At 38.1% G+C, this 24,107-nt stretch overlaps 1 protein-coding gene across 1 annotated transcript in view; it reads left to right on the top strand.

The window, feature by feature from the left end:
* SLC26A7 (solute carrier family 26 (anion exchanger), member 7) overlaps positions 1-24,107 on the top strand; it is a 75,715-nt gene that overhangs the window by 29,593 nt on the left and 22,015 nt on the right. Inside the window, exons 4-10 of the mRNA XM_009324428.1 lie at positions 401-565; positions 8,398-8,550; positions 9,972-10,054; positions 11,683-11,830; positions 14,632-14,745; positions 17,812-17,889; positions 19,358-19,453. Of these exons, the coding sequence (XP_009322703.1) occupies positions 401-565; positions 8,398-8,550; positions 9,972-10,054; positions 11,683-11,830; positions 14,632-14,745; positions 17,812-17,889; positions 19,358-19,453 (837 nt within the window). The remainder of the gene's footprint in view (positions 1-400; positions 566-8,397; positions 8,551-9,971; positions 10,055-11,682; positions 11,831-14,631; positions 14,746-17,811; positions 17,890-19,357; positions 19,454-24,107) is intronic.

The raw sequence follows: 24,107 nt of genomic DNA, 5'->3' as shown, positions 1-24,107 counted from the left end.
TTGTAGCACCACCCTCACCTTTTGAGTTGCTTTACTTCATGTTGCTGTGTTGAGTTGATGGTTTTTTATTGAGTTGATGGTTTTATAGTGTTTACCGTGCTCACGTATTTGAGTGGGAGAGAATACTAAGCATTGCATGAAGATAGATTCTCTGAGTCTGCTTTTGTTACTAAACTAATGTTAGAGTCTGGTAAACTGTGATGTGAGTAAGATAATGCAGGTAAACCCACAGAGCTTCAGCGGGTTCTATTTTCAGCTATAGTTGTCCTTCAAAGGACTTTTGCTTTTTATCTTTATCTCATTGATCTTACAGTTTATTAAAAGGACCCTGGCTCATTGTCCTGCCACCAGGAAGCTGTATTTTATTATAATTGCCGATACTCATGCCTTTGCCTTTTAGGTAGCGATGTTTATGCTGCAGTTGGGCAGTGCCACTTTCTTGTTAACAGAACCAGTGATAAGCGCGATGACAACAGGAGCAGCTACACACGTTGTGACTTCACAAGTGAAGTATCTGCTGGGAATGAAAATGCCGTATATATCGGGACCACTGGGATTTTTTCATGTGAGTTCAGTAAAAGAGATGGGTTATTCCATTAACTAACATTTTCTTAAATAACTACACTATTTGGCTATATATAAGTGTAAGAAATTTGTTATGCATGCATGTGAATGCACAGAAGATGTAATACAAAAACCTTCATCTTGCTAGGTCTGTTTGTAAGACCAGATCAGGAAAACTTGATGAAGAATTAGCTGGAATGGGTCTTATTTTGAAAGGATACAGTAATCAATTTAAAATATGTGTATTACACTATCAATAATTCCATTCATTATCCTAAGCAATTACACACTCGTACAGGGAAGGTTAACTCTTTCTGGATCAGCGTGTGGGAGGGATGTATCCAAATATCATTCTAAACATATTTTCTTCATATTTTGCTGAATGAAACCTGACCATCATTGTGATAAAAGGAAAATGACCCATGATTTGTGGATCTCCTATGCAAAAATTACCCTAGATATGTTACTTATTGCTTTATGCTTTACCATAAACACAGCAAGTGTACAGCTTTAAGGTAATTTTTATAAAATGTATACAGCCTTTCATATAGTATCATGGTTACTCCCTTTGGAAAGTAGATATTGTTGGCTGAAACCTTAAAGGGCAAAGCTGTGTAATCTTATTGCATAAAAGATATGAGAACATATTCTTTACAGTAACTTATTCCAGCAAACCCTGAGTTTAGGTGCTGTGAGCATAATCTCTTGGCAGAAGCATTAGTAGTATTACAATAGTATCTGCCAAAATGATTTTTTGCTCATAATAAAACTTTATTTACTTGCTGAAGTGATATTTACATTGCACCAATAGCAAGAAATTAATTGATTACCAGATGAAGTGAGCCTTCATCTAGTTAGCCACTATATTAGGACACCTTATTTAAAAGCACTGACTATATTTTCTTGCATTGCTCTGCTCTTTATTTTTTCCTGTTATTTTGGGAAATTTGTTAATGTGAACTCTGTGTAAGGAGATGTTGCTTTTTAGAATGTTATTTCACAGTATTATAAATCTGATAATATTTCATATGGATAATTCATTGGTAAGTTTTTTACAGGACCAATTTATTAATGAGAATTAGGGGCATATAATAAACACAAGTAATTTATCTTGTAGGGACATAACTAAAAGCGTCATAGCCATTTTTTTGAGTAGTCAGTTGGCCTGTGAGATTATTACAAATGATTCATCATATATTAAAATATTTTTTAAGTTTTTAAAAACCTTTTCATAAATACTTCTTAATATAAAATGTAACTAGCCTCCTTTTCATGGCGTTTCCATGGAGACTATACTTACATATAGGAATATTGTCATCTTGTAGAGATGACTGGTGTTAAGTACCACAGCCAAGACAATCAAAATATACATTATGAGCAATAATAAAGAACAGCAGTGATACAAAGAAATATTTCCACGTTGGTGTGCTGATGATATCATAAATTATGTCATTCAAATACTTTGAAAGAAATCTGTTCCCTTATCCCTCATATTTTTTAATGTATCTGAAACAAGTTCTTTGCCCTTCACTTCACTTTTGAAATCAAACCCCTTTGCACATTTTCCAAAGAAAAATTTTCCTGATTTTTTTAAGGTTTTGAATTGCTCTGTAGAATTGTGTGAAAACAAATGAACAGACAAAAAACCCTCTGTACAACTTAAAAGAATAATAAAAAAGTCTCCACATTTAGAAGGGACAATTTTACCATACAAGTATTTTAAAAGGTTTCTGGTATCTGTTCAGACTTATGGGCTGCTTTAAGAAGGTCCAGTATCTCAGTCAGAAGCACCAGATTTAGATTTTAACAATCATTTTTTTCTGTGGTGGTAGTTTTATATGAAAATTATACTAATTAGATATATGTTAGTATGCACATGTTACTAGAGAGTGAAAGGCAAATTTGGCATGTCTCTCTGGACATGTGCTTTACTCCAAATCCTTGAAACCCAAAGACTGGTATTTTTGCTTACTTTTTTTTTTTTTCCTCCACTCCAGAACACCTCCCACTCACAAAGCTCATTGCTTCGCCTCAGGCAGCCTTTGGGTTGGCAAAGCAAGAATAAGAATGTTTAATTAAGTGTGATAGGAGAGTTGAAAGTAAAGCAAGCTAGTGAAATGGATTCTTTATAGCAAGTGAGATCATGATTAAATATGTAAAAATGAGCTTTTTATATGGAGAACAAATCTACTACACTGGCATCGAGCCTATGGGATTTTTGTGTTTACACATAGTTTATGTAATTTATTAAATTTCATTTTCCTTGTACATGGTTTGTAATACTGCAATAGAGCTGCACATTGCAGCATCAATTGGTATTTTACAAATGGGAAAGGCAAGGTGAAGGTGAAGAAGAAAAATGGTGAGGGAAGACTACATGTGAGATCTAATTTTAACAAGGGCCAAGAAAAGTGTCATCAAGTTTTACTTAATATCTGAAAACAGAAAAACATAGCTATGTTTGCCCTTTATCCATGTGTAGATATATTTATCCTTCCACAAGTTTCTGAGAAAACGCAGCACTGCAAAATGAACTCCTGCAACATAACAAACCTACTTTGCAAAACGGGATCTTTTGTGGTTGTGTTGCAAGTTTGTTGCAAAATCCTTGTGGTTGTGCTGCAATTAGCCAAAAAAACCTTCATGTACCTGCTATCAGGCCTTTTTTTTTTTCTTTTTTTTCCCAGTTTGTTCCCTATACAGTTCACAAGAGTTGCCTGTACTTTTTTCCCCACAATATGTTACATTTGTCTAACAAACATCAGAATGAAACATTTTTGAAAATGCAATGAGGTCATCTATTGTTAAACTGTATTAAGTATTTTAACTAATGTGTTCCTTTAATTCTTTTTTTTTGCTTCAGCCTCTATACTCATTTTAGAACTAATCTTCTGGGTTTTCATGCATACATTAAAAAAAAAAAAGAACTCAGAGGATTTCATTATTACATGTTCTTTCTAGAATATAAACCATTACAATGTTCATTATTACCCTATGAACGTATGTGAAAATATAGTGCAACTCAAAGCCATTAATTTCCCATGAGAATAGGGACATTCAGTGTCTGTATAGATATGCGTGCAAAGTTAGAATATTGTTTTTTTCACTTATGTGCTAATTTATATCAATTGCCAAAATGTTCACTGGTTCCTCATAATATTGTCAGATCATTTCCATAAAAATTTTTACACAAAACTAGCAATAAAAATAAAAACCAAGAGGCAAACAGCTCAATATATTGCTGTATTTTTAAATTTTGTTAATTATATAATGACACAAAAAATTGCTTCGTACACTGCAATATCAAACTAAATTCTGCCACAGAATTTCTACGTTATTTCAGTAAGTGCATCATCAAAACATGTGAACTACTGAATTAATAATGATGTTTGTGATTAAAAATTTACAAATATTTCTTTTGAATCAGATCATAGAATCATAGAATCATTAAGGTTGGAAGAGACCTCCAAGATCATCGAGTCCAACCGTCAACCCACCACCACCATGCCCACTAAACCATGTCCCTAAGCGCCTCATCTACACGTCTTTTAAATACCGCCAGGGATGGTGACTCAACCACTTCCCTGGGCAGCCTGGTCCAATGTTTAACCACTCTTTCAGCAAAGAAATTTTTCCTCACATCCAATCTAAACCTCCCCTGGCGCAACTTGAGGCCATTTCCTCTCGTCCTATCACCAGTTACTTGGGAGAAGAGACCAACACCCACCTCGCTACAACCTCCTTTCAGGTAGTTGTAGAGAGCGACAAGGTCTCCCCTCAGCCTCCTTTTCTCCAGGCTAAACAACCCCAGTTCCCTCAGCCGCTCCTCATAAGACTTGTGCTCCAGACCCCTCACCAGCCTCGTTGCCCTTCTCTGGACACGCTCCAGCACCTCGACATCCTTCTTGTAGTGAGGGGCCCAAAACTGAACACAGTATTTGAGGTGCGGCCTCACCAGTGCCGAGTACAGGGGCACGATCACTTCCCTACTCCTGCTGGCCACACTATTTCTGATACAGGCCAGGATGCCATTGACCTTCTTGGCTGCCTGGGCACACTGCCGGCTCATGTTCAGCCGGCTGTCGACCAGCACCCCCAGGTCCTTTTCCGCCAGGCAGCTTTCCAGCCACTCTTCCCCAAGCCTGTAGCGCTGCATGGGGTTGTTGTGGCCGAAGTGCAGGACCCGGCACTTGGCCTTGTTGAATCTCATACATATCAGTGATATAGATATCAGTGCTATTGCAAGCTTGAGCTTTAGGTGCTTACATTTAGGATTTACACTTTCACCTCAGATGAGTACAGTAACTGACTGGACAGTATAACGTGTGAGCTGTATAGTATAGAGAGATAGCTATAGTATGTGTCAACCACATTCATGTTAAGAGGCACATGCTCCTTTTTTCTGAAGACCCTGTGAGTGGTTTGTGAAATGGTCTCCTGGCTTTGCCGGTCGTATAATGAAATGGGTGTTTTTAGGTTTTTGGAGAATGGTTACCTGGGAACAGACTAGTCAGTGGAAGCTCTTTAGTCTGATGTAATAACCAATTTAATATTTATGTATTAGTGCCAGAATTGTTTCAGTGTACTACAGACACTTTCAGGATAGGGCTGTTGGTGCTACTGAACTCGTATGAGCTACGAAGCATTGGTAGTCCCATTCTTTTTCATGTATTGACTGATGTAGACTACACACTGAAGGATATGATTTGAAGAGCAACACTAAGGAATACACTAGGCAGTTCATACAAAATGTTTGTTGCAAAGTCTGAAAAAGCTATGACAAAGGTCTACAAGATTTGGCTATATATTTTAAAAATTAAATGGACTTCTTTTTTAGTCAATTTGTAAAGAAAGACAAATTCTAAAGGCTTATGCATATTTCTTTGTAATCCTTCATTAAAATTATTCACCCAACCTTATGTCTCACTTTGTCTAGGAAAATTAAATTCAATGCCATCAACACGGATAGCTAATGCTGACACTTCAATAGACACGTTTCAAAATAAACCCACATCTCTTTGACTTCAATTATTAGGAACCAATCCATTTCTTCCCTTTTCTTACCACTTTACCTTAGATCTAGCTCAGCCTTTGCTGAGTTTCTGGGCACAGTTTGCAATATAGTTTTCCAGATTGCCTCCTTTCATCTTAATTAATCACAGCTTCTGCTTGGGCACTGCACCAAGTCCTGTGCTCTCTTGAAAATGCATTCTTGGAAAATTATGGGTACAGAGACTAGTCCCAAGGCACTCAAGACACAATCCACATTGTCTCATTACAGTGGGGCAATATGTGGTTAAAAACTGTGGTTAAAAACTGTGATTTCATTACCATTCTCCAGATTTATGACATGTATAGATCATATTATTTAACAAGTTGATTTTAAAATGTTTTCCTGGGTTCTGAGAAACGTTTGTGCTGGGTTATACTGCGCATCCTTAATCAAAAGTCCAAGGGCTAAATTTCAAAGGCCTGGACTAAATTTTCCTCTTTATGAGAAAAATTACATTTTGTCTTTTTTTTCTGCAACCATTTTTAGAGGTGTTTTAATTTTTTTTCCCCTTTTATGAAAATATTCTTAGGGTGAGGGAGGAAAAATCAGAAGTTATTTGTAATTTACTCATTCTTCAAAATGAGCATAATCTCTTCAAGGAGTGACAGAATCAGAATAGTGGAAAAAAATTGTATCATCATATTGACCACCTTTCTCCTAGAACAGGGTTCTTTCCTAAGATAATTTTTCTAGTACTTTTTCCTGTCCAGTATAAATATATGTATTTAAGCTCCAAACTGTCAAACCTTATTAGCATTATACATGTATTTGAGAATAGGTTCTCTGGGGCAGAAAATTATTAATCATTATTTTGATAAAACTACAAGTGTCACTTTTCATTTATTTTAGTGGTCATCTTAGTTGTTGCCAGAGAAAACACCTTTTTTTTTTAATATTATTTTTTCAAGCCTCAGTTGCTTGATTTTATTATCCTTAATATTGTGGTTTAAAAAGAAGTTACTTGTGATGCAGTCTAAATCTACATCCTAGATTTTAACTTCTGTTCTCTATATGGTTTACATTTCAGGCTACACAATAATTCCAAGAATATAAATGCAGAATTCAAGGGACTGAGCCTACCTTGGTTTTTTCCCCTGCAGCTTTAGTAAGCATGTGTATTATATCTATTTTCATGCCTCTTTGTTCCTCCAGGAAATAGACTATTGCTTTTATTCATGAGGCCTGAAAATAACTTGTGATAGGCATCTAGTTATTTCTCTGTTTAGTGGGGCAGAAGTTTCCTCTACCTTTCTTCAGCCCTTCTAACCATTCCAGTGAACTTGTGAATTTTTTCATTACTTTCTGTTAGTCTGTTATGATACCGATTTATGCCTCATTTTCTGGACCCTCAAATTCAGAGTAGAACTGAAATTACAGTTCACTGGTAACTGTGTCATCTGTGCTGGTGTGAAGGCAACTGCATTTATCCGAGTCTGTTACTTACAACATTGTATTCTCCATCAGAGATCCTTGTTACTCATCACCATTGGTCATTCTATTCCTGTTCTGTATTTCTATTCCACATGTTCCTTATATTCAGCACCATATTTCCTTTCTTCATCATAGACCCAACCATATTGTTCTAACCGTGTTTTACAGCATGTTGCACCACACCTTAAACTTTGAAAAGCTGTGGCCCTCCCATTTGCAGCTCCCCATAGCTCTGCTCCGGTCTCCTCTTTCTCTTCTAACACTGCAGTCTGCCTCTCACATGCAGTGATGTAGCCATTCCCCAACATCCCAGAGCCTGCTCTGGCAGGACTTTGAACCTCATGGTCCAGCATGCCTCACCCCTCGCACCCGTGCACCTGTAATTCCCGCACCTTGCCACGGAGAGTTTCCCCTGGAAAGCACTTGCCACTGATGTGTGAATCACCCCTGCTTCCCCTACTCTCTTTTTACCTCTTGCTTTGCAGCTTTTAACTTATAAGTTTATGCTAGGGCAAGAAACAGGGCTTAGTAGATAATATTAGTTATTTAACTAGCCAATAACACATGTACACAAAGCTTGACAGCTAATTAGTGTGTGCAGCATCTCGACCTGATCAATGCATGCTCCGTGGAGCACTGTTTGTGTAAATGGGCAAGAGCAACCAACAGGGAGATTGCGTGCGCCCTGCTGACGCTATACACTTACTCTGGAAAAGTCTTTGGATGGATCCCCTCATGCACTGGAGAGGATGCCCTCAAGAGGATGATCTTCTGGGAAAATTCCTGTTGCTGCTCTTTCCATCCAGGCACTACTGCATTTTTCTTTCCATTTTTGATCTTCCTCTCTCTCCCTCTCTTTCCCCCTCCTTTCTGTCTTTTAAAATTTTTCCTCAGAAGTAACTTTTACTATTAGAGTTGATGGATGCTATGAGCTATGGACACTGAAAATTAATCTTTGTGTGTGTAGGTTTCTCTCAACATTTTTGTGCAACACTCATTTATCTCACTGAATTTAATGAAACTGAATAAGAAAAAGATACGTATCACATTTACTGGAATTTTCTTGCTTGTTTCTACCAATAGAAACTTGTAAATTCATATATACAAATATTTGCTGCATTTTTTGTTTTGAAAAATCCATAGTATTTTAGCAAATAATTAAATTGGTGACTTTCTTCCTTGCAAAATCTTAAGTGTTGGCCAGTTTGTCAGATGGCTCAGCTCCTGCAGTATCAATTCAGCTCTCACCGATTATTTGAGATGTCTGAAGTTGTGTAGAATATGCCATAGCATGTGACCCAAAATGATATATTTTTTGATCTGTGGTTGTTATTTGCCATTCACTGTAGATTTATGCCTACATATTTGAGAATATCAGATCAGTTCAGTTGGAGGCTTTACTTCTCTCCTTGCTGAGCATTGTGGTGCTTGTTCTTGTTAAAGAACTGAATGAGAAATTTCAGAGAAACATTAAAGTTGTTCTTCCCATCGATCTCGTTTTGGTAAGTACAAAATCAAGCATCAGACTTTTTGCTTTACAAAGCTTTCAGTGGTTCAACTAGTCTGCTGAAGTTTACTGCGTTGTCTATAGTTACCCACAGCCACACCTGCCACTTATTAAACGGGTAGCTAATTTTCATGGCTGTATTGTAAATGTAAGAACAGGAAATAGTTTGGTTAAATAATTAAGAAAGAAGTGACATACATTCCCAATTTGTATAATATTTTTCACATGTTTACTACTTTTTCCATAATCACAAGAACATGAAGCCTAGAATGCTAAAGTGTAAGAAGTTTGAAATAGAAAATGAAAAGTAATGGGCATATTGTAACTCCAGGCAAGTCTTGTGCTGGGTAGTTGTGGCTTTGATATTGCTTGTTGTTTATCTGCAACAAAGTTAAATACCTAAGCTATTGCTTTCTGTAATTTTACTTACAGTTTTCCTTTCACATGTCATACGCTAGATTGAAATTAGCTGTTGCGTTGTAAATCCCTACTTTAAGGATTAAGCTATAGTCAAATAACCAGCACCAGGACAGAAGATTTCTGTATTTCTCTAGACCTCTAAAAGAAAATAAAAAAAAAAAAAAGAAGGGAAGGTGCTTTTCAGAGTGGATCATCACAATTACTCTTCTTTTGCTGGAAAAAAACTATTTACAAAAGAGGAATTTTTCCTGGGCAAAATGCTGGAAGAGAAAGTAGTGTTGTTCTGATTCCCGCTCTAAGACCTGTTTCTGTGTTGTCTTTTAAACAATACTGGATAAAATGTGCCAGCAAACAGAGGATCATGGACTGGAACCTGTGCCTGTTCTATTGGGATTTGTGTGTCCATCTCATAAAAAGTATGGGAAGTGAGTTTGAACCTCCTCAGGGCCAAACTTTCCAATCCCTCAGCGACATTTATACCTGCAGGAAAATAAATACAAGAGGCAGCCACATCTTCTGCCGTGTTTTGTGCTGAAGTTGACACTGCCAGTCTGGATTAGATGTGCTCAGAGAACATCAGCTGAATCAGACCACTCAGGAGCACCTAAATTATGAATTATTTTAAGCTGCTGACGTGAATGGCAGTGCTCTGGGGCACGTGTTGCATAGAGGCAGTTTGGACACTTGTTGGCAAGATTCCTGAGGCTTTGCAAAGACTCGTACAGATCCCTTTCATTAACACAGAACGTCCAAACTCCACCATAGTCCTTCTTCAGCCACCTTTTCTAAATTCATTACTGTGTCCAGATCTTAGTTTCTTTTGACTCTCTTCCACATTTGCAAAAGTTTTCGTAATAATATTTCCCTGTCTTACTGGATTGATCTAAGGATAAATGCATGAACACTGTCATGTGCTTAGGTATGGCAATGATAGGGACCATGTGAGAAGCTAAAAGCAATAGAAACGTAACATCTTTTTCTGTGTTGAATCAATAGATAATTGCTACATCCGTTGCCTGCTACTATGCTGATATGGAATACGTCTATGGGCTAGAAGTTGTGGGACATATTCCTGAAGGGTAATGTGTTTTTTATTAGCTTGTGGCTTTTAAATATGTTTACTTCTGAGAACAATCTTTAAAGAGGTCAAAGTAGTTTTCTGAAATAAGAAATGGCAAAAATCTATTATGTTCATTTCTAACCTCCTCAAATACTGTCTCACAATTCAACCCCATGTTAACAAGGTATATATCTGTACAGCTAGCATAATAAAAATGCAGACTTTCTTGTACATTTTCATAGCTTTTTCATTACTTTATGGAATAAAAAGTAGGTACTAAGTACCTGATGATGGCTGATGGATGTATGACAGGAGGACAGAGCACTCTCTACAAGATTTTTGCAATCTGCTTTTTGAGGGTTGCCTTGGGTTATTGTAGCAGAAAGGACTTGCAATGAGGTAAGGCTTGTAGATTACTACACTTCATTCTTCTCCACTCACTTATATAGTAATTTTAGAAAATGTGGTTTCTGAGGAAATGTGAAGGATTTAGATATGCTTAATCTAGAAAAGAGCATTCTGACTAGAGATACTGATACATTTTTCTCCATGACCTTGAAGAGAAGGAAAAAAAACCCCATTCAGTATAATTAACTGGTAAGAGAAATTAGATTAGATGTCCAAGAATGTTCAAACTCTAAGGGTTGGTAAGGAATAGCACAGCTGTTGTGTAATCTTCCTTTTGGAAATTCCAGGGTTTCCCTAAATTTCATAAAGTACAAGTCCAAGACAGCATGAGTGCATGAGTGCAGCTTGCACTGATAGAAATAAAATAAGGGAAGTCACTGAGAAAGAAAATTGTTTTTAGGGATTTAGGGCATACTATTACATGTTATGTATCCGAGATTAAACAGGGCTAAGCGTGTCCTTTCAATATGTGTTGTGAACAGCTAAACTGAATTGGTGCAGCTTTAATCAGGAGCTTATTTTCTGTCTAACCTCACAGGAGAAGATTCTGTGCGTTGAAAAACACAAGCAGAAGCCTGGATCATTCCTATGTATTTTTAGGCACTTACCTGAAATATCTAACTAACTGCTTTGTCAGTAGAGAGTGTTAGAAACCTTCAGAGTGTGGTTTGGCTCCTAGGTGGTGTGATTTGTGCTCTGGAGAGACTGAAATATTTTCATGGAGTACAGAGACAATCTGGGGTGATTCGATTCTTAACTGAGGCATTTCATTGCAGTCCCATTAGAAGGTCTCCATTAGATGGGATAAATGTCCATACTCTCCATCACCTACAGGAATACTAAATTGTTTAAAAGGTTTAAACTTCACAGGAAAGCCAACTATAAAAAAAAAAAATACAGTAGAGTTTCTTTTATTGTGCATTACAAAATTAGGGAATGGTTGCTGATTTTATCTGTCAGTGGGGGAGCTAATTTATAAGGATCCCTTCATAATTTCTCAAATTGAAGTTTACAGATGGAATACTCCATCTGAAACTGTTTCATCTTCCTGTACAAATTCTCTCCTGCAGTTCTTTACAGATGTTATTAATGTAAAATATTGAAAAATGTCACCTTCCAAGTATTAAAAAAAAATCAGCTGTGCATGCAAAGATTGTTTCTCTTGTATTTTCATGAATTGCAGGTATATTGAGGTAATGTTCCAGGCTTTGCAAAAAGGACTGTCTTTATTTTTTACAGGTTACCATCACCGAAAACACCACCCATGAACGTCCTGCCTGAAGTAGTCACTGAAGCTTTTGGAGTAGCACTGGTTGGTTATGTAGCATCACTAGCTCTTGCCAAAGCCTCTGCTAAAAAGTTTAAATACACTGTGGATGATAACCAGGTAAAGCTCTTTCTCCTTATTGTCAGTAAGCCTTGAAATTGCTTCACCATTCCGGAAATGTATTATAGATGAATGGCCAGTAGGAAAGGGTGAGTCCCCATGTGGCATCCTGAGGCCTTCCAGTGATTACAGTAAAACCCAAATCTAGTCCAGATCAGCTCTGCAGAATGCCCTAGTTGGTTGAGCTGCTCCTTCTGGGAAAACGCATCCTCCAGGATAATCTCAAAGTACTGCATTCAGTGCAGCCAGCAGCCAATTTGGGTGTTAATGCATTTTTCCAGTGTTCTAAGACAAGGCAGCTTCTCCTTTTGCAGCTGAGCTCTTAAAGACCAGCTAAGATGTTAAATCAGCCACTGATTAAAGAAACAAAGCAGTTCTAAAAATAAATTAGGTACTTATAGCCCCAGGACATATCTGATATTATAAAAAGAAGCTTATGCAAAGTAGAAGTCTCATTTGAAATAAAGGCTTATTTGTATAAAAGAAGCAGGGTGGGTTCAGACAGTGCTGCCAAATTTGCAGCCACAGAAGCTTTCTGCGCAGAGTTCCACTTTACAGTGGGCAAGCTTAAATAAGAGTGGGATGTTTACTTTCTCAACTACCCCACTGCTGGTCATGGTGGGTGGGTAACTCCAAACCAACTGGAAATCTGTGGAAACAATAATTCAAGCACTGTGGTAAGAAACACTCCATTTTAGATAACTGGCAATAGTGCTGTGTGATGAAAATGCTGCCTCCACCTCTCTGTTAAGTTATTTGGGATAAATGACATAAGGTTGAATGAAGAACAGTTGGTTTTGCAGCTGGGGGTCTATTTGAACACCCTATCTAGACAGGTCAGTCTTGCTACATCAGTGCATGTCTTTTACCACTCTTTGTGTCATTGGAAACTATGGTGGGAATGTTCTTGTCTACTCAGGTCTCTAAAAATTTTTTCAGAATGAATACATTGTGCCATGAATTTCTGTTGATGTTTCAGAGTTTTCTAGGGGGCAAAGGGAAAATGCTTTGAGGTTAATACAAGTCAGGCTTCAGGGCAATATGCTGTATTGTCTCAAGAGCACTAAATGGAGCACAGCAACCTGTATGTCTTTCTGCACCTTTGGAAAACTTGTAGCTTACACAGCTTAATTACTGAGGTGTTGGAAACTATGTGTATGTCTGCATCACATAATGGAGAAAAAGAGCAAAACCTCCATGAGAACAGAGGCTACAGTGGCAGCAGGGTCGTGTAGCTCTATTGCATTCAGGGGCCAGGCATAGGGCTCTGCATGGTGGCATGTGGGTGTGCAAGGTGGTGCTGTCCTGTGCTGTGAAGACAAACATGATCATAGAATCATAGAATCATTAAGGTTGGAAAAGACCTCTAAGATCATCGAGTCCAACCGTCAACCCAACACCACCATGCCCACTAAACCATGTCCCTAAGCACCTCATCTACACGTCTTTTAAATACTTCCAGGGATGGTGACTCAACCACTTCCCTGGGCAGCCTGGTCCAATGTTTCACCACTCTTTCAGTAAAGACATTTTTGCACGTGTCCAATCTAAACCTTCCCTGGTGCAACTTGAGGCCATTTCCTCTTGTCCTATCACTTGTTACTGGGGAGGAGAGACCAACACCCACCTCGCTACAACCTCCTTTCAGGTAGTTGTAGAGAGCGACGAGGTCTCCCCTCAGCCTCCTTTTCTCCAGGCTAAACAACCCCAGTTCCCTCAGCTGCTCCTCATAAGACTTGTTCTCCAGACCCCTCACCAGCTTCGTTGCCCTTCTCTGGACACGCTCCAGCACCTCAATGTCTTTCTTGTAGTGAGGGGCCCAAAACTGAACACAGTATTTGAGGTGCGGCCTCACCAGTGCCGAGTACAGGGGCACGATCACTTCCCTGCTCCTGCTGGCCACACTATTTCTGATACAGGCCAGGATGCCATTGGCCTTCTTGGCCGCCTGGGCACACTGCCGGCTCATGTTCAGCCGGCTGTCAACCAGCACCCCCAGGTCCTTTTCCTCCAGGCAGCTTTCCAGCCACAGGTGTTGCCCTGGCTGGATACAGTATCATTTGTATCCTAAGCACTTCTGGCAGTATTGAGGTCTTTTCTTACACAGTGCCCTCAGGAGATGAATGAGCTCCTTATAGTCTGGGGAAGAAGACTGATGCTGGGTGGTCAAGTTGGGGTGCTTTCTTAGAAAACACTGTTCAGCTCAGGCTGCAGATACAAGGTGGCTTCCCCACTTTTTCTTCTATAAATCTTTATTCAGACATGTCTGCATTTTGACTGTGAATAAACACCAAATATATTTGTTATGAAAGACAGCATGCAGATAGTATTGCTACCATACTTCACTTTCACTAAAGCATGCTCTAAAAGAAAAAAAAAAATCAGTGGCTGTCTTTTTCCAGTAGAGTCATAAGCCAGAAACATCCTGGACACTGTCCAGATCCCAGTACTTGAGAATCTGGCCTGTTAAAAAGCAGATGTGGGTCAAGATGTAAATATTTTGGCTGAATTTCATCTTCAAAACAGCAATACCATTTATTCTGTGAACAAAATGTGCCCTCTGCTTTTGATGTATCTGGTTAAGCAGCTCTATCATTCAAATTAGTTCTGAGTTGTGAGTTGTGAGAAGATATATTATGTTGGGAGATCTTTTATCATGTACATATGTGATTTTTTTCCCTCAAAAATATGGCCAACCTTTGTCATTGCTAATATTTACATAGGCAACTCCTTTGCTGGCAAGAAACATTGAAATGACAGAACAATAGGAAAAAAACATATTCTATTTAACAACTTTGCAGGAATTTTTGGCCCATGGCCTCAGCAATGTGATTCCTTCATTTTTTTTTTGCATACCAAGTGCTGCAGCGATGGGACGGACGGCACTTTTATACAGTACGGGCGCCAAAACACAGGTAATGGGTTAGAGTGAAGTACATAGGAGAATTAAGGCTATAATACTGCTCACTGGAACTTGTACTGATTTATCCATTGTATTTCCTTATTCTCCCTTTTTCTCTGTCCTGGGAAATGACTCTGCCCTGTTTTTTTTAACAATCTGCATGGAATTGCATCTGATCAGCAACTGTCTTACTAGAAAAGCTTGTGGTTCCACTTATTAATTTTTACCTGTTTAATTGAATATAAGCTCTAAAGTCTATAGCAATAAGGAGGTTAGAGGTTGTGTTTTCAGACTGCAGGGAACTACACACAAGCCTTTTCCGTTTTATGTGAATTTGTTAACACTGTAACAAAAGTGCCCTCTAATGGTATTTAATGGATTTAACGGTACAGGCTAAGCTGAAGTTTTAGAAAAATAATCAGATTTAATTTAGTGCTTCTATCTGATTTTCAAAATAAAGTGAACGTAACCTTAAGAGCTGCTCCTAAAAAACACAAGCTATGTCCCAGCTTCTGCCTTGTGACATGGTGTACTTGTCCGTCCTTCCAGCATACATTGAGCCCACAGAGATGACACTCAGATTTCTGAGGACTTTTTGGGCTATTTCCTACTGTTGGAAACCAACCCCGGAAGTTCTTATTCCAGCAGCTCAGAAAAGAGGGAACTGCAATTGATGAAAATGATAATTGTGACTCTGTAAGGCTGTTACCTGTCCAAACCATGCCCGTGAACAAGACAGGTAGCAAGCTGCTCATCTGTGACCTTTGCTTACGGTGGCACCATGTGGGCCACCGCAGCCAGGACACCCCTGGGACAGCCCCCTAAGCACTGCCTCTCCCTCCTTCCTCTGAAACCGAAGAGTCCATCAGTGGCATCTTGCCATATAAATGTTATGTCCTTTGGAGTTTGTTGCTATTGTCTTTTTATAACTGTTGCTCTTGCCTGTGTAAAGGACATTAATTACAAGGAAAAGGGTAACGAGGTACAACTGACAAGGTTAGTACAGTCTATAGGTGCTGTTTCTTCTTGACCATGTCCTGCAACTATTTCTCATGCAGATACCACAACACTAAGAAACGATACAGGGCTTTATTTCAAAACTCTACACGTTAATTACTTGCTAATTAGCCTACACAGTACTCTGAACTTAATTAATCATAATGAATAATTTATCCAATAATAATCTCTAATAGCATTTATATGCAAATAGTTTACCTACCCTTTGCTGTTAGCTATTTCATATCTTTGAGTCAGATTCAATGTCATACCACGTGCCCTCATCCTCACAGACATCCTCTTCTGTTACCTGTTCATGTGTTGTCTGTACAATTTGCAGTTGTACTGCATCATGCTTTTCCAAGGAATCTTTAAGATAACCTGAAGACCTATACCTGAAGAGCTATAACCTGAAGGCATATAGGGTATCTGAGCACTTTGGCTCTGGTACATGTAGGCAAAGGCCCCGATAGAAGGTTATTCAATATATGAAACAGAAAAAGAAACCACCATAGTTTGATTTCAAGGTAGAAAATACGTGGTAAAAATAACAAGTATCTGCTTGGTTTTATCCATTGGTTTCACAGTATAGCAGAGCCTGCATCCAAAAGTTAGAGTGTGGCCATGCGTTAGCACTATGAGAGAACTTTAATAAACATAAAATTCTCTCTCCTGCCTTCTTTTTAGAAAGCAACACATCCACTTAATCCTGTACTTTTGGGGCTGTCTAGGCAGAATGAAGAGATGAGAAGAACATCACTAATACATGTTGGTCAGATCACAGGCAAAAAGAGGAGTGAAGGGTTGCTTTGACTACATAGAGAGAAGTCAGTTTACTTTGGCATACGCCATAAAAGAAATGCAAAGAGCCTTTCAGGGGCTCAGAACAGCCCTTTTTTTCTCCAACGGCTATAGCTGGGATTCAGTGATGTCATTTATTCTTCAGTGACATCTTTTCCTGGGAGAAAAGTGAAGTGAGGGACTGTATCATGGGCTAGAAGTGTCTTTCAAATAGAATCAACAGGGTTTTTTTGGTTTTTGGGAAGGCAGAAAGAGGGAAAAGTTCCTTGGGACTTTACCAGCAGATTTTGTGTCTCTCTTTCTGTAAACACTCTGTCTATCCTTCTTGATGGCATTTTTAAGTACACCATGGCTTTAATTTTCTAGTGTTTTAACAACTTGTCTGGTTTTGTTTTTAACAACTTGTCTCTTAAAATGAAACCTAATTATTTTAGTAAAGAAACATATTATCAATATAAAAATAAAGTGAGCATCTGTCTACTTATTGTCAAAAACCTTCTGTGAATCTGGACTGTATCTTAATGAGACCAGAAGTACTCTACTTTGTGAGCAGAGTGGAGTAGGAGACTGCAATTTTACTGTGGTTTTCCATCAGATTAATACCATATAATACTGTGAAGAAACATATAATTCTTAGACCATATATTTCTCTGGATTCATGTCACCTGCATTAATTCTAATTTTTAATATATCTTAAAAAATTGTTCCTAAATTTTCCAAAGAAAAGTCCACTGACATTAACATGAAATCATTGGTGGTTTCTGACTTAACGCAATAGTTTCCTTTTAGTGTTGATCCCAGTAAAGGAAGTTAGAAATCTTCTCTTGTGCAAAAATGACGACACAGTTCTCCATATATAATTTTTGCTCAGTACTATGACAGATCTGTTATTTAGTGCAACATAGGGTGCATGGCTATAAATATGTTACAGAATGACAGTGGGTGCTGCGAAACTTCTGGGATGAGATATTGCACACACACACACACTCCATTTAATAACTGAGTGTGTAAGTGATGCTGTGGTCTGTGTCTGTGTGCTGTCAGCAGGGTCAAGCACAGATGTTGAGATCTCTTACGATGTTTTCGCTGTAGTTGGCTGAAGGTAATCACCAGAGATTAAAACTGAAATTATATGCATCTGCAATCCATAGACATGTTGAAGTTGACATTTTCAACATCTCATTCTTGACTTTGTCTACAATATTTGAGAATTAGTCCTTTTCACACTTTTTTTTTTTTTTTGTTGGATTGAATGATCTGCTTTTCTGGTTTATTGTTTCAGGTGGCTTGCCTTATCTCTTGTGCATTAATTCTTGTGGTGATCTGTGCAATTGGACCTATGCTGTACTGGCTGCCTATGGTATGGTACTTCCTTTTTAAAGATTATGTCAAATGTTTTCTAATTACTTCATTTCTTTCAGGGAAAGATAGTACTACCTTTAAAACAGCTCTATTTAATTTCAATGGGAGAAAGAATAGTAAGGGCACAGCAAGTCTCAAAATCATAAAATACAGAGGTGACAACATAATACATATAGATTTTACACATATATAGTTGCATTTATAGGCTATCACATAAGTATATAAGAAAGCATTTCTCTTCTACTTACTTTTGGCACATAGTTTATGAAAGATATACATCCAAATTGCTGTGGATTTGTAAATTGACAAAATGTGGTAGAAATTAATGAAGATTCACAATTTTTCTCCAGTTATGCATATGATGTATGACTTTTCTTTTCAAATAAGTCTGACACAAATGATTGTGGATAGTGATCTAAGCTTAATTACAGAAAGGTCATGAGGTATTCTTATATCTCTGTCATGGAATATATCTTCTACACTAAGACTCTGTAAAGCAACGTGGTGTGTTTTCACATAAGCTATATCTAGCTTTTGGTATTACAAATTAATAGTTAATTTTAACTAGAGGCATGTCAAAAATGCAAAATACAGCTTCAAAATTGTCCATAATTCTGCCATGTTTGTACATGAAATTTTAACTCAACCGTGTTCTAAATTTACTTTGTGCTATTGTTTACATAGTGTCACATGAAGGTTCTCACTTTTCAAACACAGATTCTTTTATAGCTTATTTTAACCACACAAAGTAAGGACACTTGTAGGGGGGTGCACAATATGTCCTTTTTCTTACTATACTGCTTTCCTCCCTTCATTTTTTATATGGATTATATGTAAATTTTGACTGGTTTCCTGTAGGCTTTTTCCCCCATATTTTAAAAAAACTTTTCATATATTTCTTTCTTGACATTTTATTTCTTTTCTACTGTGCTTTTTCAGCCCTCTCCACCTATGCACTGCAAGTCCATCGCTTTGTATTCCATCCTTTTTGGCTCCAGATGATTTCTTCATCCATCTCCTCCTCCTTTCCAATTTGGAGAACAATAAATTATTTTGTTTGCCTCAAAGTTAATGGATTTTTTGCTCTAGAGGCCTCCTCTAGATGGTGAAGAAGGGGAATTAAAATTCTTCACTGTGTAGAAGTTGAGTCCTGATTTGCTTCTGAGTCCCCCAGACCATGGCAGAATGTAGTTGGTCTAGTGACACATGGAGAGTCTCAGCAAGTCCTGAAGTTTCTGTCATTTTTCTCACAATTAGGTGGTCTATAGTTTGACTTCAGGAAAAAAAATAATTGGTTTGATACAGTTACATTTGTGTCACAAGGACACCTGTGCTTGTCCCATTTTTGAAACACTAACTTCAGTTTTTTGATAATTTAATTATAATATTGACTGCTAAATTGAAGAAAGAGCATTTGTTTGCACTACCAATTCTGCAAATGGCTTTTGTTTTTTATTTCTTTGCAGTGCGTGCTAGCAAGCATTATTGTTGTGGGCTTGAAGGGGATGCTAATGCAGTTCCGTGACTTAAAAAAATACTGGAATGTGGATAAAATAGACTGGGTAAGTGAAACTTAATCTAAGGAGGTTTTCCTGAGACCCTTTAACAAATACCTGCTAAATAAACGTTAATAGTTCTGTGGCCCTAGAAGAGATAAGTGCAAGCCATTATTGTTAGGGTTTTTGTGTACTATTGGCTTATTTTCTATCTCAGAATAACAGCATCTGTAATGTCAATTGTATTAAAAAAATGGAATTTTAGCAAATGATAAAGAATCAAACCTAGTTTAATGCTGAAGATGAGTGTACAGACAGATCAGGTTAATCTGAACAGGTGTGTGTCTAATTTTGTATGCCTTCTCTAGCTGGTTAACATGCTTTTGCTATTGTAATATTATTGAAGAGATTCTGGTATCTTTGGCCTCTGGGGATATGGAATGACCGTACAGGACAAACAGAACTGGAAACACTAGAGATGCAGAAAGATGCATGTCCTAGGGTGCTGTAGGTAAATTGCCTTAACTCCTTCAGATTTTGCAAACGCAATATCTATTGTTTGATCATAATGAAAGATTCTGCAGTATGAGAGGAGGAATACATTGGAAAAAGCAGATAGATGGAAAGAGACCTAGTATGAAAATCTAGTTTAATGCAAAGTCTGAATAGTCTGACATACATTTGCACAGAATTCCTAGCAAATATTAAAGATGAGTCCATGTTTAGGAAGACTCCTAGATTTCTCTTCTGTGGGAGTGTTTGAATGTATTGGCCAATTAGTGGAACCTAAACCTCTAACCACTTAGATTAATTCATATTGACATCCCATAAAGCTTTTGGAACTTCTGTTTATGCAGTTTCAGTTAACAAATGTTCAGAAAGTTGTTTTGGCCATATGTTCCTCCTCTGTGGTGGGAGATATAGGTTACTGGAGGTAATATTGGACTTTGTTGAACTCACCAGTGACTTTCTACAGCAGTAATGGTAAGTCTAGACGGAAAAAAACCCCCATTTTTTATAGAGTACTGGATTTCTCTGTGGAAAGCAGAGCTGAGTAAACACATCAAGTTTGGCTATGTGAGATTTTTTTACATTTCATCACAGAAGACTAGAATTATTTTTTTTGTATCACCCAGAAGAAAAGCTCTAACTTTCATGAAATCTTATGTTCCTCAAGCAGCAAAATTCTGAACATATTTGCTACCACTTGTACTGTACTTGGTCTTCAGCTTAACCTAGATTTCCAGTGTCCCAAGGGGTGGATGATGTGAACCAAGAATTACTTTGGGGACAGTGGACTTAAGAAAATTGGTAATTATGGGAGAGAGAGATAGCTTCCCTATCAGTGCATTGAGGTAATAAGTAGTTAAGTTTTCCAGCAGGATATTCTGGAAGCTCACTAGACTTGATGCGCCTTCATAGATAGACTAGCCTGATTGTTTTTTGCTTTTGTGGTTTTGGCAGAAAAGGATGGGTGAGTGGTTAGTTATTACATCTCTGACATCTGTCATTTTTTTTTCTAAGAAAGGTTATAGAGAGGGAGAGTTTGCTGGGTTTATCTTTTTGACTGGACATACTTGAACAACGGTTTATCTTCAAGTAGCTGCACCATCAGTCCTTAGCCTGACAGGGTAAATCATCTTGCTTTAAATAGCATCATCTAAAGTAAGGCTATAAACGTTGATCTTCCTTACATTACTGCCTGGTCTGAGGAGCCCCACCAAGCCCGGTGATTTGAGTAACTACACTGGTGTTGATTTTGGCCTGAAAAGATTCACCTCAGCAATTGACAGGACATTGGAAATGCCTCAGTTCCATTTCCCAGGTTGTGCAAAGTGTTTTGAAGATAGAAACTCTAAAAAAACCACCTGGAAATAATTAGCAGCTGTGCTTTCTGGAACTGATTCTTTGAAGGGCGTGTGTCATGTAACATAGAAGTCAGGTTTGTTATGCTCCTAGGTCTGGCAAACGAGAGTGCGTGGAACCAGAATATTATGGCTTTTGTTACCTTTGGACTTCTTTGAGCTTGCAAATTGTACGTAATTGAACACAGACAGGATGAGTAATATTTATTTGTTGATTAGTTCTTTATAAAACATAATCCTGTTAAATGTAAAAGGTACAGCTTGAAAGGTACAGCTCAGGAGTTGAACTCGATGATCCTCATGGATGCCTTCCAACTTGGGATATTCTGTGAGTCTATGAAATCTCTCCTTTCAGCCATGGATTGCTTTTTCTTGCAGATTTAATGTTTAGGAGCATCTGAGTTCAAAGGAACAGCTAGGCTGACAGACCTAAGTAGCTAATACTAATATTATCAGCTGAATATTATTATGTATATTTGTTTCAGTCGTCTTTCAATTTGTTTTTTATCAACCCTCGGGAATGTTCTGTTTTTACATCCCACCTCTCAAATCACATTCAGTTTCTTTCCAGCTAGAACCCTACTGCCCTTACCCCAACGAGCCCTTTCCTGCCATTCACAGCACTCATATGTACTTCAAAGGTCTCTTGCTTCAGTTAAGGTCTTCTGTCAGTCCCTACACCTTCTTGGATTACTTCAATAATTTCAGATCAATAATTGTGCTATTCCACCATATATGTTAAATACATAACTGTATGCATAACAGTGTTTGTCCTCCCTCTGCTTTCTTCATCTTTTGGCTGTTTCCAATGTGTTGATTCCTGTGTTAATTGTTTTGTACGTTAACATGAGAACGATTTGTCTTGAATTTTCGCCTATTTTGGGGGGACTACCAGGAAGTCGATCTGGAATTCTTCTGTAAGTGTATCTTACTTTTCAGCTCTTCAGATCAAAAGTCGATTTCCTTCCTGCAAGCCTAATTTCTTATGCAGGCCTACTTCTTGACTAACTTCCCTTTTTTATTCTCCAGCTTGACAGTGCACTTTCCTAGTATTAACAAAAAGGCCAGTGAAGTTCTTGTTAACTCTTGTTTTTAAAGCTGAGCATCCCAGATAAGCTGCAGCCATTTAAACTAGGCAGACTACTGCCTGGTAATGGGCTGCTGAAGAAAAGTGTTCTTTTTGCTGTTAACAGGTGGACTTGAAAGTGAGAAAAGATGGGGAAAAAGTATTTCAGAAGGTGACCCCCTAGGTGAAAAATGACAATAGAATAAGGATTTTTTTCCACAAGTTAATTATATAACAGGGATTTGGGGTATTAAACAGAGAAATACTATGGCATTTAAAGAGAAAAAAATGTTAAAAATTGTACAAATGACTTTGCCAGGAAATGACCACAGCTGAGGCAGAGCTAAGCTGTATGCCTGACTTGTAAAGCAGAAAGAATGGCAATAATTTATGGTAAAAATTACAAATTCCCTGCATAGGGCTGTGATGGGAGAGGTAGTTATAGATGTATGAATTGTAAGTGTATGCACATATATTTATATATAAGTGTATAAAGAATGCTACTAATTCAGAAATTAAAGTAGATCCAACAAGGAGGGTCTCACTTTTGACAAGTGTCCTCCAAGATTTTGCCCGTATGAGTTTCTAAGACACGAAACCACCACTCTGTCAATCTATTTTGTCAAAACAGAATGGAGTAGGGGGCCCAGGGAGGGTCTTCCATGGAATTTTGGGGCTCACTGGTGGAATTTCATGTGTTTTTAGAACTTTTTAACATGTTATCCTCAGGAGGGAGATGAGCATTTAGATTTGTTCAGGTATTAATCACATAGGGGCCCTGATTCATGAAATAGCACTGAAGGCTTTGCTATATAAACAAATTTCCAAAGAGTAGGAAGCCATCTCTTCTATGATAATAATTTTACACAAAAGCTTCCAGCTTATGACACCCTAGGGAGATTTTCTATCCTTCCCACATTAGTGAATATGCTACCCTGAGTTATATTAGTTTTGCTGTAGGTTGGGAAGGAATTTACAAATGCTTAATCCATTGAAAGTGTGATTGCTGTATACATTCTTTTTAAAGAATAATATTTATATCAGTCCATCTGTCTCCAGGGCAGTCTGTGCAAACAAATACCTTCTCAACCATTGTGTATGGAATGCTTGTGAAAAATTATATTAAAGAACTACCATACCACTTCACTATTAAGCAGTTCCTGGTTTATGGCTGTAGTGGTCTTCATCCTAAATGAATGAATGATCTTCATCCTTTGTTCTCATCCTAAATCCAAAACACAGCACTGTACCAGCTACTAGGAAGGAAATTAACTCTATCCCTGCCAAAACCAGGACAACTTCAGCACTTGAATCGTAAGTTTTGATGAAAGGTGCCCCAAGGACATATGCATGCACCAGCCATTTGTCTGCAGAAGGACGTGGGAGCATGGGCATGCTACGCAGCCTGCCTGGAGCCAGAGCCTCCTCCTGGACTCCAGCATCTTCTCTGCCAAGGCACCCCCTGAATGAACAGGACTTTAATAGGATTCTTCTTCTGACTACGTGCTGGTGACTGCAGCAAGGGCCTCTGTATCTGAGCAAGTCATCACAGCCTCGCATTATAGACAGTATAGAGCTGGTCAATCAAGTCATGTTAGGGTTTGATTTATCTCTTCCTGAAGTAGGCAGCAGCATAATGGTTTGAGGTTGCAGAGGGAAGTCCAGAAGTAATCAAAAGGGACTTCAGGGCACTGGGGCGACTGGTTGAAGGATCAGGAGCACAGGTAGTGTTTTCCTCGATCCCTACAGTGGCAGGGAAGAATACTGAAAGGAACAGGAAAACACACTG

This window comes from Pygoscelis adeliae, unplaced genomic scaffold (genome assembly GCF_000699105.1).
Source record: "Pygoscelis adeliae isolate BGI_AS28 unplaced genomic scaffold, ASM69910v1 Scaffold145, whole genome shotgun sequence".
NCBI lineage: Eukaryota > Metazoa > Chordata > Aves > Sphenisciformes > Spheniscidae > Pygoscelis > Pygoscelis adeliae.
The sequence above is the reverse complement of the archived record's forward strand: the minus strand, read 5'-3'. Positions and strand labels throughout refer to the sequence as shown.